General features: G+C 35.6%; 1 protein-coding gene across 2 annotated transcripts in view; it reads right to left on the bottom strand.

The window, feature by feature from the left end:
- The window catches only part of Ddr (discoidin domain-containing receptor 2), a 934,573-nt gene that overhangs the window by 212,409 nt on the left and 708,177 nt on the right, over positions 1 to 13,987 (bottom strand). For both annotated transcript variants that reach the window (XM_081764059.1, XM_081764060.1), the window contains exon 6: positions 10,898 to 11,077. In XM_081764059.1, the coding sequence (XP_081620185.1) occupies positions 10,898 to 11,077 (180 nt within the window). The remainder of the gene's footprint in view (positions 1 to 10,897; positions 11,078 to 13,987) is intronic.

The following is a 13,987-nucleotide window of genomic DNA, read 5'->3' as shown; positions in this document are numbered from 1 at the left end:
TGCTTTAATGGTTAGTGTAACGAATCTTTAAAAGATCATTTTAGCATGGGTTCGAATTTTGTTTACCAAAAACTATGTTTTTCAAATAAATATTCTGCATTCTATTACAAGCAACATGCATGTATAAATGTAAGAAAATTATAAATATAGCACAATTATATAATATAGTATATTAAATCGTATACAAGTAGTAGAAAATGGATCGATCTGGCTCATATGAGGCCATATTAGAACATATTAGGCCAACTCAGGAGCCCCTGGGAAATCGAGCACCTTGAACCGTCAACCCACGCTCTTTTACGACCTTCATTTTAGGGGTGAATTTGTCCCCTTTTATAAGCACTTTTCCGGGAGTGTACTCGTTCTCTTTTATGATTACTTTTTAAGGGTGAACTCGTTCCCTTTTATGAGGATATTTTCCAACCCCTATTTTAACATTGCAGATAACACATAAGATTACGAACACACAGAAGAGCAGATAACACATAGCACTATTTTAACATAGAAGAGCAGAAGACTACATAACATAGCAAGGGTGTATTCGTTGTCTTTTATGATCACTTTTTCCACCCCTATTTGAACATTTTATCATAGCAGAGAATACATGGATATTATGAACACATAGCATAGCAGACAATATATAAGACTACGAACACACAGCAGAGCAAATAATACATAAGACTACGAAACATAGCACTGATTACATACACACATTCGTTCCCAACCATTAATTTAACATAGCAGAAATGACACAAGCATGTCCCCAAATTACTGACCATCGAGAACAGAGGTCAAACTCAAAAACGGACTCACGTTTAGTAATAGGTCATCAAAGACCACATGTCCCAAAAGTGTTGACCATCGAGGTCAAAGGTCAAAATACTTAAAACCTAATAACTCAAAAACGGAGCCACATATTGAGATGGTGTTTCCACATTTAGTAATTGGTCATCAACCACTGCAAGTTCCAGAAACAATGACCATCGAGGTCAAAGGTCAAAATACTTAAAACCTAATAACTTGAAAACGGAGCCACATATTGAGGTGATGTTTCCACATTTAGTAATAGGTCATCAACTACTATAAGTTCCAAAAATAATGACCATCGAGGTCAAAAGGTCAAAATCATAAACAAAACCACATATGCAGCGAACTTTGGTATTCATGAACATATTCAACACAACGTATATTTCAAAAAGTAATCAATCATGGATGCGGTTATGAGAAGCACTTAAAAATCAGCCCCCTCGAATTTTAACAAAGTCCAGAAATACTTAAATTTTTAACCGCAGCGAACTCTGGTGAACTCTGGTTCCTCATCAACTACATATACGAAAATATTGACTATTGAGGTCAAAAGGTCAAATAACTCGTAACAGAGCAACGGTTAAATTTGTGTGATCTATTCAATTTTGTACCAAGCAGAAAAAAGTGAGTGGCTTATTTACTTTTGTATTAATGAGAAAGAAACCAAAGAAACACAATTTTAGCTAGCTCAGAATTTCTGGGCTATTCAAATAAACGCAAAAGTTAATTTGGATGGAGTAAAGAGAAAGAAAACAAAGATATGCCATTTTAACTAGCTGAGAACTTTAAATCATCTTGTAGTATTTAAACAGATGAAAGGATAAATTTGAATGACCTATTCAATTTTGTACCAACGAGAATTGCCATTTTATACCATTTTGTACTTCTCCAATAAACGAAGGAATAGAATATTTAGTTTTATACCAACCAGAAAAAAAGAAGTGAAGAGTAGATGGATTATTTTCTTTTGTACCAACTGGAAAAGAGAAGAAGAGCCACTTCAACTATCTCATTATGTACTGTTTAAACAAACGAAAAATGACAATTTTAACTAGCTCAGAATTTCTGTAACTTTTGAACTACTGATATGTTCTATTTTTGTATCAATCAGAAAAAACCGAAGAAGGATCATTTTAACAAGTTCATAATTTCTGTAACGAAAGAATAATTTCGATGTTCTACTTTTTATACCAACGAGAAAAAAATGAACTAGCTGAATATTTTATGTCATACGAAAGAATAAATTTAAGTGACCTATTCAATTTTGTACCAATGAGAAATGCCATTTTAACTGGCTCAGAATTTTACTACTCAAATAAACAATGGAGTATTAGTTTTATACCACCGAGAAAAACAAAGAAATTGTATCATTTTGGAGTATTCAAATAAACAAAGGACTTATTATTTGTGTCAACTCTAAAAAGGGCCATTTTAACTAGCTGAGTATTTTATACCATTTTGTATTATTTCAACAAAAGGAAAAAGCAAAATAGGATCATTTTAACTAGTCTAATAAACGAAGGCATACATATGAGTGAGACCAGATAAGAAACCAAAGAAGACCCATTTTAATTAACTGAGAATTTCCGTACCTTTTTGTACTATTTAAACAAACGATAGGATAAATTTGAGTGGCCTGTTTTTTGTACTAACCAGAAAAATCGAAGAAGGTCCAATTTAGCTAACTCAGAATTTATATACCTTTGTACTAGCCCAATGAACGAAAGAACAAATTTGGGTGTTCTACTTTTTTATACCAAACTAAGAAGAACCATTTTAACTAGTCTAGTATTTTTGTGCTACACAAATAAACGCAAAAATAAATTTATATTAATCAGAAAAAGCAAAAAAGGATCATTTTAACTAGCTGCGAATTTTATATCATTTTAAACTAATCTAATAAACGAAGGCATAATTATGAGTGAGCTATTTAATTTCGTAGAAAAAAAGAAGGACCATTTTAACTAGTTCAATATTTCTGTACAATTTTGTACCACCCCAAATAAACGAAAGAATAAATTTGGATAATCTATTTTATTTTTGTACCAATCAGAAGAAAATCAAAGAAAGGCAATTTTATACTTTTTTGTATCATTAAAAAAACTTAGGATAATTTGAGTAGTTTAAGTTTTTGTACTCATTCGAAGAAAAGCAAAGAAAAACCATTTTAAGTAGCTCAGCTTTTTCATACCTAATGTTCCCATGAAGGAATAAATAAGGAATAATGTTCCCATAAGGAAAGGAATAAATAAATATGGCTTAGATTTTCATGCTTTTTCTGTATTATTTGTACCAAACAGAAAAAGCTACACAAATAAACAAAGGAATAAATATGTAATAACCACAAAAAAGCGAAGAAAGACCATTTTAACTGGCTCAGCTTGATATACCATTTGAGTGGCCTATTGAATTTTGTACAAACGAGAAATCTCATTTCCAGGCCATGTTTTACTATTTAAACAAACGAAGGGATAAATTCGAGAAAGCGAACATGGACTGAGAATTTTATATCATTTTGTAATACGCAAATTTGGATGGATTATTTCCTTTTGTACCAACGAGAAGGATCATTTTAACTGGCTTAGAATTTTATACCTTTTTGAAAAATTGTACCAAACCGAAAAAGCAAGGAAATACCATTTTAACTAGCTCAGCATGTTATAACTTTTTTGTGCTACACATGTGAGTGGTCTACCCAATTTCTTGACCATGTTGCACTATTTAAACAAAGGAATAAATTTGTACTAACCAGACTCAAAATTTTGTAATACTCAAATGGACGAAGGAATAAATTTGTTTGACCTATTCGCTTTTGTAACACGCAGAAAAAGGAAAGAACTAACATTTTGTAGTAACTCAAACAAACGAAAGAACAAATTTTGAGTGGCTTAAGCAAAGAAGGTCAATTTGTACCTTTTTGGGCTATTAAATTTGAGTGACCTATTCAATTTTATACCAAGTAGAAAAATTTTTGTTTGCAATTAAAAAAGCGGAGGTCTATTTTATGTACATTTTGTACTACTCAAATTCTACTTTCGGTACCAACCAGAGAAAAACAAAGAAAGACCATATTCTGCTACTCAAACAAACGAAGGAATAAGCTCAGAATTTCTATACCTTTTTGTGCTATTCAAATAAACGAAGGAATAAATTTGTGTGACCTATTCACTATTATAGCAAGCAGAAAAAGTCCCTTTTAGTTTTGTACCGACCACGAAAAAAAGGAAAAAAGGTCCATTTTGTATTACTCTAATAAATTCGGGTGGTCTATTTCATTTTTGTAACAATCAGAAGAAAAGCTCAGAATTTTTTGGTGCTACATTTTGTATATTTTTATGTCATCCAGAGAACAATTTAAATTGACTCTCACGTCACTAAGTAAGGCTCACAAAATATTTGAACGTAAGATTTAACAAACCAGAGTTGCGTCATAAGTGTGTAGAAAAGACTCCATAGCAATTAGCGTACTAAAGAAAACTGATGAAGGATGACAAATCATGACAGCATGCATGGCCATTTTTGATCACAGCAGAAGAGATCATATCAAAGTAAAAATCAGCTCATCAAGGAAAAGAAAAGTTTTCAAAGTTCCATGTTGCACACCATCTATAAAGAGTGCTGAATTATTCATTCTGTTGCTGCAGATATTTAAGCAACGTTACGAATGCGTTACCTAACATTTATATTGCTAGTATACTGCCTATTGCACGACGATTCAATTATTTTTTTAAACTTTCTTTCCTCGTCTAAGGTAAATTATATGAAACTTGAAATATATATTTTTGCATTTATGTATTTTATTATAATGGAATATAAGTTTATGGAGTATATTTGGAAAATGATAGAACATACTTCATGATGTTATATTAACGAATTGTTTCTTTGTATTGCTTGAAACATATTATTAAACATTGAGAATGCATAGAATGCTTTTATTGTAGGTATATAAAATTATTTATTTGATTTGTTTTTGCTGAAGAGCATGGAGATTGTTTATGTTTCACCCAGAGAAAAAGAAATTCGGCGTGAAAACGAAAAACCTATACTGTTAATTCACCCGTCTGCCCCCGATTTGCCAGATGAGTTACATGATAAAGTGAGAATCACATATCCAACACAAGAAATAGAAGAAGTGTATTATTTTAGACGCTATAATAGATATAATGATGAAATACTCCCGGAAAGTGATGATGACAGTGTTTCAAATATTACCTGTTTTGAAGTGGAAGCTAATGAGTGCGGGTGTACTAGTCAAAGTATTAGTGATACATGTGTTATACAATTATTTAATGAGTACACTCCAAATTCAGTATTATTATGTGAAGCATGTTCTGAATATAATGAAAATGAAAAAGATCACAAGTGTTTGCTTCGGTATGATTACGAATTATTACAAAAATGAAATAGACCACCCAAATTTATTAGAGTAATACAAAATGGGCCTTTTTTCCTTTTTTTTCGTGGTCGGTACAAAACTAAAAGGGGCTTTTTCTGCTTGCTATAAAAGTGAATAGGTGACGCAAATTATTCCTTCGTTTATTTGAATAGCACAAAAAGGTATAGAAATTCTGAGCTTATTCCTTCGTTTGTTTGAGTAGCAGAAAATGGTCTTTCTTTGTTTTTCTCTGGTTGGTACAGAAAATAGAATTTGAGTAGTACAAAATGTACATAAAATAGACCTTCTCCACTTTTTTAATTGCAAACAAAATTTTTTTACTTGGTATAAAATTGAATAGGTCACTCAAATTTAATAGCCCAAAAAGGTACAAATTGACCTTCTTTGCTTAAGCCACTCAAAATTTGTTCTTTCGTTTGTTTGAGTTACTACAAAATGTTAGTTCTTTCCTTTTTCTGCGTGTTACAAAAGCGAATAGGTCAAACAAATTTATTCCTTCGTCCATTTGAGTATTACAAAATTTTGAGTCTGGTTAGTACAAATTTATTCCTTTGTTTGTTTAAATAGTGCAACATGGTCAAGAAATTGGGTAGACCACTCAAATGTGTAGCACAAAAAAGTATAACATGCTGAGCTAGTTAAAATGGTATTTCCTTGCTTTTTCGGTTTGGTACAAATTTTTCAAAAAGGTATAAAATTCTAAGCCAGTTAAAATGATCCTTCTCGTTGGTACAAAAGGAAATAATCCATCCAAATTTGCGTATTACAAAATGATATAAAATTCTCAATCCATGTTCGCTTTCTCGAATTTATCCCTTCGTTTGTTTAAATAGTAAAACATGGCCTGGAAATGAGATTTCTCGTTGGTACAAAATTCAATAGGCCACTCAAATGGTATATCAAGCTGAGCCAGTTAAAATGGTCTTTCTTCGCAGCTAGTTAAAATGATCCTATTTTGCTTTTTCCTTTTGTTTGTTGAAATAATACAAAATGGTATAAAATACTCAGCTAGTTAAAATGGCCCTTTTTAGAGTTGACACAAATAATAAGTCCTTTGTTTATTTGAATACTCCAAAATGGTACAATTTCTTTGTTTTTCTCGGTGGTATAAAACTAAATACTCCATTGTTTATTTGAGTAGTAAAATTCTGAGCCAGTTAAAATGGCATTTCTCATTGGTACAAGATTGAATAGGTCACTTAAATTTATTCTTTCGTATGATGTAAAATATTCAGCTAGTTCATTTTTTTCTCGTTGGTATAAAAAGTAGAACATCGAAATTATTCTTTCGTTACAGAAATTATGAACTTGTTAAAATGATCCTTCTTCGGTTTTTTCTGATTGATACAAAAATAGAACATATCAGTAGTTCAAAAGTTACAGAAATTCTGAGCTAGTTAAAATTGTCATTTTTCGTTTGTTTAAACAGTACATAATGAGATAGTTGAAGTGGCTCTTCTTCTCTTTTCCAGTTGGTACAAAAGAAAATAATCCATCTACTCTTCACTTCTTTTTTTCTGGTTGGTATAAAACTAAATATTCTATTCCTTCGTTTATTGGAGTAGTACAAAATGGTATAAAATGGCAATTCTCGTTGGTACAAAATTGAATAGGTCATTCAAATTTATCCTTTCATCTGTTTAAATACTACAAGATGATTTAAAGTTCTCAGCTAGTTAAAATGGCATATCTTTGTTTTCTTTCTCTTTACTCCATCCAAATTAACTTTTGCGTTTATTTGAATAGCCCAGAAATTCTGAGCTAGCTAAAATTGTGTTTCTTTGGTTTCTTTCTCATTAATACAAAAGTAAATAAGCCACTCACTTTTTTCTGCTTGGTACAAAATTGAATAGATCACACAAATTTAACCGTTGCTCTGTTACGAGTTATTTGACCTTTTGACCTCAATAGTCAATATTTTCGTATATGTAGTTGATGAGGAACCAGAGTTCACCAGAGTTCGCTGCGGTTAAAAATTTAAGTATTTCTGGACTTTGTTAAAATTCGAGGGGGCTGATTTTTAAGTGCTTCTCATAACCGCATCCATGATTGATTACTTTCTGAAATATACGTTGTGTTGAATATGTTCATGAATACCAAAGTTGGCTGCGTATGTGGTTTTGTTTATGATTTTGACCTTTTGACCTCGATGGTCATTATTTTTGGAACTTATAGTAGTTGATGACCTATTACTAAATGTGGAAACATCACCTCAATATGTGGCTCCGTTTTCAAGTTATTAGGTTTTAAGTATTTTGACCTTTGACCTCGATGGTCATTGTTTCTGGAACTTGCAGTGGTTGATGACCAATTACTAAATGTGGAAACACCATCTCAATATGTGGCTCCGTTTTTGAGTTATTAGGTTTTAAGTATTTTGACCTTTGACCTCGATGGTCAACACTTTTGGGACATGTGGTCTTTGATGACCTATTACTAAACGTGAGTCCGTTTTTGAGTTTGACCTCTGTTCTCGATGGTCAGTAATTTGGGGACATGCTTGTGTCATTTCTGCTATGTTAAATTAGTGGTTGGGAACGAATGTGTGTATGTAATCAGTGCTATGTTTCGTAGTCTTATGTATTATCTGCTCTGATGTGTGTTCGTAATCTCTGCTATGTTAAAATAGGGGTTGGAAAATAAACCATAGTCTTTTACTAGCTCTGCTATGTTTATAGTTAAAAATAGGGGTTGAAAAAATGGTCATAAAAGGGAATTAATACACCCCTTCGTAGTCTTATGTAATTTCTGCTATGTTAAATTAAGGGTTGGAATGAATACACCCCTGCTGTTTCGTAGTCTTATGTATTATTTGCTGTGTTGTGTGTTCGTAGTCTTATATATTATCTGCTATGCTATGTGTTCATAATCTCCATGTATTCTCTGCTATGATAAAATGTTCAAATAGGGGTGGAAAAAGTGATCATAAAAGACAACGAATACACCCTTGCTATGTTATGTAGTCTTCTGCTCTTCTATGTTAAAATAGTGCTATGTGTTATCTGCTCTTCTATGTGTTCGTAATCTTATGTGTTATCTGCTATGTTAAAATAGGGGTTGGAAAATATCCTCATAAAAGGGAACGAGTTCACCCTTAAAAAGTAATCATAAAAGAGAACGAGTACACCCCCCAAAAAGTGCTCATAAAAGGGAACAAATTCACCCCTAAAATGGAGGTCGTAAAATAGCGTGGGTTGACGGTTCAAGGTGCTCGATTTCCCAGGGGCTCCTGAGTTGGCCTAATATGTTCTAAAATGGCCTCATATGAGCCAGATCGATCCATTTTCTACTACTTATACATTAAATCAAATCATAAGCCACCGTGCCCCCCCCAATATAAAAATTGTTGATCGAATAAATAATACTGAAGGATCTACTTTGAAGGTTAATACGAGGGGGGATCCGAACATGAGTTTCCCCTCCCGTTTTCCCCAGGAAAGCGAACTGCAATGAAAGAAACAAAACAGCGGTTGCACGCGCAACACGCCCAGACACAAGTGGTTACCGTTTGCCCCCGATCTTGCAGATGGCGCCGTCGCAGCGCCTGCGCAAAACAGAGACGAATCTTACAGTCTAAGTCTGGTAGCCATGGAGAGAAGGCGGGTTTTGATGTCGTGGTCTCAGGAGGAAGAGCAAGCGGTTGTCCATTATGAATGGGCAGATGGCGTGTCGGGAGCAGAAATCCATAACCGCCTCGTGTTCTGTTGTTGGATGACAATGCGAGACCACACTCAGCATCGGCAACGCAAAACCATATTGCAACTCTTGGGTGGGAGCGCCTAGCCCATCCACCATACAGTCCTGATTTCGTACCCAGTGACTTCCATCTGTTTCCGGCTTTGAAAAAGACAATTGGCGGAAGGCTCTTTGGAAGCAATGTTGACGTCACAGACCTGTTCGACGTTCTTCTATATGCAGAGCTCTGAATTTTCCCTGGAAGGATTTTTGAAGCTTATAGACGGATATGACAAATGTTTCAATATATGGTAAAGACGGGGCAAACGGACATGCTAAGCAGATTTCTGTTGCTTGTATGAATACGAATGACCGAAGAGAGCTCAAGATTTTTCTTACAAACCAGTAAGCTTTCTACAAAGTAAAGGTATAACAAAGAAATCAGTTTGTCAATTAGTCAAGGATATATTCAACAATTAGTATACAAGGGTGCAAGATGTCCATATGCCCCATGGGGTGGGGCAAACGGACAGTTACAGTTTACAAACCACTAACACTGTTACAATGAATGTCTACAAAGTGTGCATCACGACCATTTGGATCCCATTCTACATGGAACCAGAAAAACAACCTGTACACATTACCCAGTTTTCTCCCACGACATATATTTTCCACGAGTTAAACTTCTAGCTGTAGCGCAGGACAATGATTGCGGTACACGCGCACTAAGTGGTTTGTGACGTTGTACGAAACCATGCTCCCAATCTTTGCCAGCCATTTTTGCATCATTATTGAATATGTGTCTGTATTTATTCTCAACAGCAAAGTTGTACGCCAACTTTCGTGTAGAGTTAACCCAAATCCCATTTCGACCAAGGCAAGTAAATGCTTTTCCAATCCATTTTCTGCTGTGCTGAGAATGTTGTATGATTTCCAAACTTTCGGATTATGTGCGATGACATAACGCGTTGTCGTAGTGTATTACGAGGGGCATTGAAAGTTGTCGTTGTAGTTGACAGAGGCATCTTGTCTTCACGTACGGGTCTAACAGCAGTTGCTATGGACTCATTTTCCTATTTGCCTCTGTCAGTTGTGCGAGATCGATAACGTACCATCTTTGGAAAAAAATGGTAGTACTGATTAACAAAAAACCGCCTCTTAAGTAATTTACATACCCAGAAATATTGTTTTTCTACTTCATACTAACCATTTAGGCCACTGTCCGTTTGCCCCGCTAATTGCGTGTCCGTCTGCCCTGCACACACATTGGTTTCAAATATTTCTGACCCTACTCAATAGAGGGTACATAACGTTCATTTACTATAGTGGCGCGTGTGCCTATCCATCTATTGTCTGCTGCTCCTCCCGCGAATGTTTAACAACTTTCCTTCGTTGTCAAATATTTAATTTCTAAAGTCGAGATTTTAGAAATCACGTTTTGGGACACTTGTATCTGTGTAATTGTTGCCAATTTCTTCGCAATAGTGCTGTACACACACGATATTTAGTGAATTCTACTCCTGCCATATAAAGCACGAACTATAACCAAATACCACACACGACTAGACTCACTGTTGTAAGGTTAGCATGTTTCCTATTACCATATTTCTTAACTCCTGTCGGTCTGCCCCCACCGTCCATCTGCCCCGTCCTTACCATATGTGATACTTATGTGGAAAAATAAAGGTACGTCTGATCTTTAATGTCACATGCTATTTTTGGTCGAGCATGCATCCCCAGCTCTGTCCACAGTCACCTGCGAAAACTCATTTTCGGACTCCCCCTCGTAGTAACCGTCTTGACATCAAGAATCATATCTTGTGGCAAATGGGGTAGTGGTACTGTCCTTGAAGTTCCTAAGTTGGAAGCTTGACTTTCTTTCTCATGTTCGTTTCCAAATACGACCATATTCTCTAGAGCTCTGCTATACACGTACAAAACATATATCACACTAAGTAAATTTCTGTCTGAAAGCTGCACTTTGAATTAAAAATAAATGTAAAATATTTTTCACCTTACCTTTACCAAATCCTTTGAGATCTAATCTATAATTATCCAGTCCCTTCTGGCCATCAACAAGTTGCCCTAATCCACCAATCAGGTGTCCAGCTTCTTCTCTGCCATCATAGACTTTGTCGGAAAGATCGATCTCTGCGCCTCGCTGGTCGCCTTGTGGCATCGAATAACTGATCAGTCCCTCTGGAAATAAAGAAAATACCACCCTATTAGAGAATAGCACTAGATCAAGAATTAACCCATAATTCTAACAGTAATTTTCGTTAGATGTGACTATTTACATTGTAAATTTGTGTGACAATAAACTGGAGAGTCTCCATAGAAAACGGCTAAAATTTTCATATTTTGAAGATTCTTTTCTGTATGATCAGAGGCGGATCGAGCCCGGGGTCGGGAACTTAAGCCTCCCCAGTTTTTTGAGTGACAAAAATAATTTAAGCTATTATTTATATATTTTTGAAAGTTTATAGTAAACTCGTGATATATCTATCATCAGTCGCGTATTAAAGGGGGAGGGCTTCCGGGCTTACACCCTCCTCGAAATTTTACTTTAAAGTAAATGAAATAGCTTGCAAAATTTTCATATTTTTAGGAATACAATTAGCGAAGTCCACCCCGAAACAAAATCGTAAATACGCCACTGTCTATCATAGTCTGGGTTCTTGCTGACCCCCCCCCAACTTTTACCTTCTGAATCCGCCACGTGTAGAAGTCTTTATAAATTGAAATATTTGATACATTCAATATATTAGTTAAACATTTCCTTTACTTCCAGTTTGTAAAGCAATACAAGTAAGCCATAGGAGTTGATAAAAGTTATGTGCTCTTAAAGCTACCCTCTACGCTGAACTACTGTCTCATTTATTCACTGCTACGATGAGTCAGTGGTAGAGTCAGGGGTGCATCCACAGGGCTACAAAGAGTCTGGACTCTACCCCAAAAATCCCTAACTTACAATACATTCGTACACTTTCATAATAGAACTCCACTTGTTTAACATGGAAATGATTCATGTAGCACGTAAATTTGATCGTACACTTCATCTGTACTCTTTCTTTTATTTTAAAAAAAAATAAATCTAGTTCTATTATTTTCTGTGAAAATATAGGTGGAAGTATTTTACAATTACTTATCGAGTACAGAATAATACTCGTTTAATACTATATAGACCTAGTGGCTTGCAGTAGTGGACCTACTCCTCAAAACTAGGGATGGCCACAAAGTTCCGGTTTCGGCGGAACCGGTTCCACGAGGAACCGGTTCTCGGAGATCCGGTTTTCAGAACCGGTTCTAGAACCGGTTCCGGACCTGGATCCGAAAAACCGGTTCCGGAACCGGATCTTCTAGAACCGGATCCGTTCAGACCCGAAAACCGGTTCCACCAGGAACTGGTTCTGGCCATCCCTACTCAAAACTTGGGACACCTTCAACAAAAATTTGTGCGTGCGCGCCTGGGTAGAGCGGCCACCTTCGGTGCGAGGAGTGTTTGGTTCGATCCCAGGCCATGTGAGTTTGTGGTGGATAGCATTGCGCCTGCCTCTCACATTCTCATTCTACTACTTCTTCATAGGCATTGACTTTCATTAATTAACTGTGCCCTTTAGCTTAAAGAGAGATTTCTTGAAACGTTAGATTAAAGATTTAATTTCATTTTAGTTTTCCATTTTGTTATAGCATCTGTTTAATCAAAGGGAAAAGAGATTGGCCACCCTACCCTGCTCTACTGGCTTAATTCTCCTTCTAGTCACGTTGGGATAAGTGGGCTAGAACTTGCATGGTCTAGACTCTCACATTGGGGGGCCTGGTGACCCTCTAATTTCATAGAATCATGATTGACACATCGTTGGAAAATTTATGGAATACAGATCCCAACGAGATAACACTTGTACAGTTTTCACTCTATCAGTAGTAGAAGAAGAATCAAAAAGTTCTAATATATAAAAAATAGAATGGTGGTGGTGGTGGTGGGGGGCTAGCAACCCTTACAGTCACCCTACGCTGACATAATGATGCTAATGTCTAGACAACACACTATGATAATAATGTAAAAAAAATGTTTGTTAATGCTGCAATACAAGCCGAAATAAAAAAAAAAAATCAGAACGAAATTTCTATAAAAACATACTGAGTATCACTTTCTAAGGACTGTTGCAGACCTTCGTGTTGGCTGCCCTGGTGACCCTCGTAATTATCTGCGCTTGTGCTTTGTCATTCGTCATTCCCCCCCCTCCAAAAAAAAGCCTGATGCAAAAAACAAAAGAACATGAACTTTACCCTCCCCATTCGGTCCTGATACATCCACATACATATAAAATGCATATCAGCGGAAAGCTTTATCCTTCAGGAAGATATTGATATGAAAATTATGTTTCTAACTTAATTAGAGGTTGATCTTTGAGGTTTAAAGAATTAACGTAGTAGTTGCATTCTTCGGGGCTTACAAGTTAATGTACCAGAGCATATGGAAGGTTCCAGTTTTCAGATTCAAGGGCGCCGGAGGTCCGGGCTCCCCCAAAGCTCATGTGGGTCTCCTCATTATATATGTATGGATATACAATGTTTGCTATAATTTGTTGTAATTTGCCTTAAAACCCTCATATATGCCTTCTGATCTGATTGAGCCCCACCAAATTTACAGGGAAATCGGCGCCCTTATTCAGATTCTATCTTTTTTTTTTTTCATTTTCCTCGCGAATTTCCTTCTATGAATCAAGGCTAACCTGACCGAATCCCTGTTCTACATTCAGTAGTGCAGGTGGAATCTGGCTCAGAATAACCACTATGCTCTTTTACCCGACCGTAATTCGACATTTTCTTCTCGAGTTTCGACCCTGTATTTTATAATTCCCCAATTTTTGGCGCCCTATAACTCCAAAATGACGCATTTGTGCAACCATGTTGTTCTAGATGTTTTCGCGTTTTCTTTCTTGGTGTTATTTCCGAACACCCTATATCAGTGAAAAGCCTGAAGTGACTGTTGACACAATCATCTTCAGTCGTAGATATACAAGTAAACAAAATACATTTTATCGCCTCTTTTTAGATCAAAATACATTATTATTATTTTTCAGCCTGCCCATAAGATTGCGTGCA

The sequence above is a fragment of the Thermobia domestica genome, chromosome 7 (genome assembly GCF_964235325.1).
Source record: "Thermobia domestica chromosome 7, izTheDome1.hap1.1, whole genome shotgun sequence".
Classification (NCBI taxonomy): domain Eukaryota; kingdom Metazoa; phylum Arthropoda; class Insecta; order Zygentoma; family Lepismatidae; genus Thermobia; species Thermobia domestica.
The sequence above is the reverse complement of the archived record's forward strand: the minus strand, read 5'-3'. Positions and strand labels throughout refer to the sequence as shown.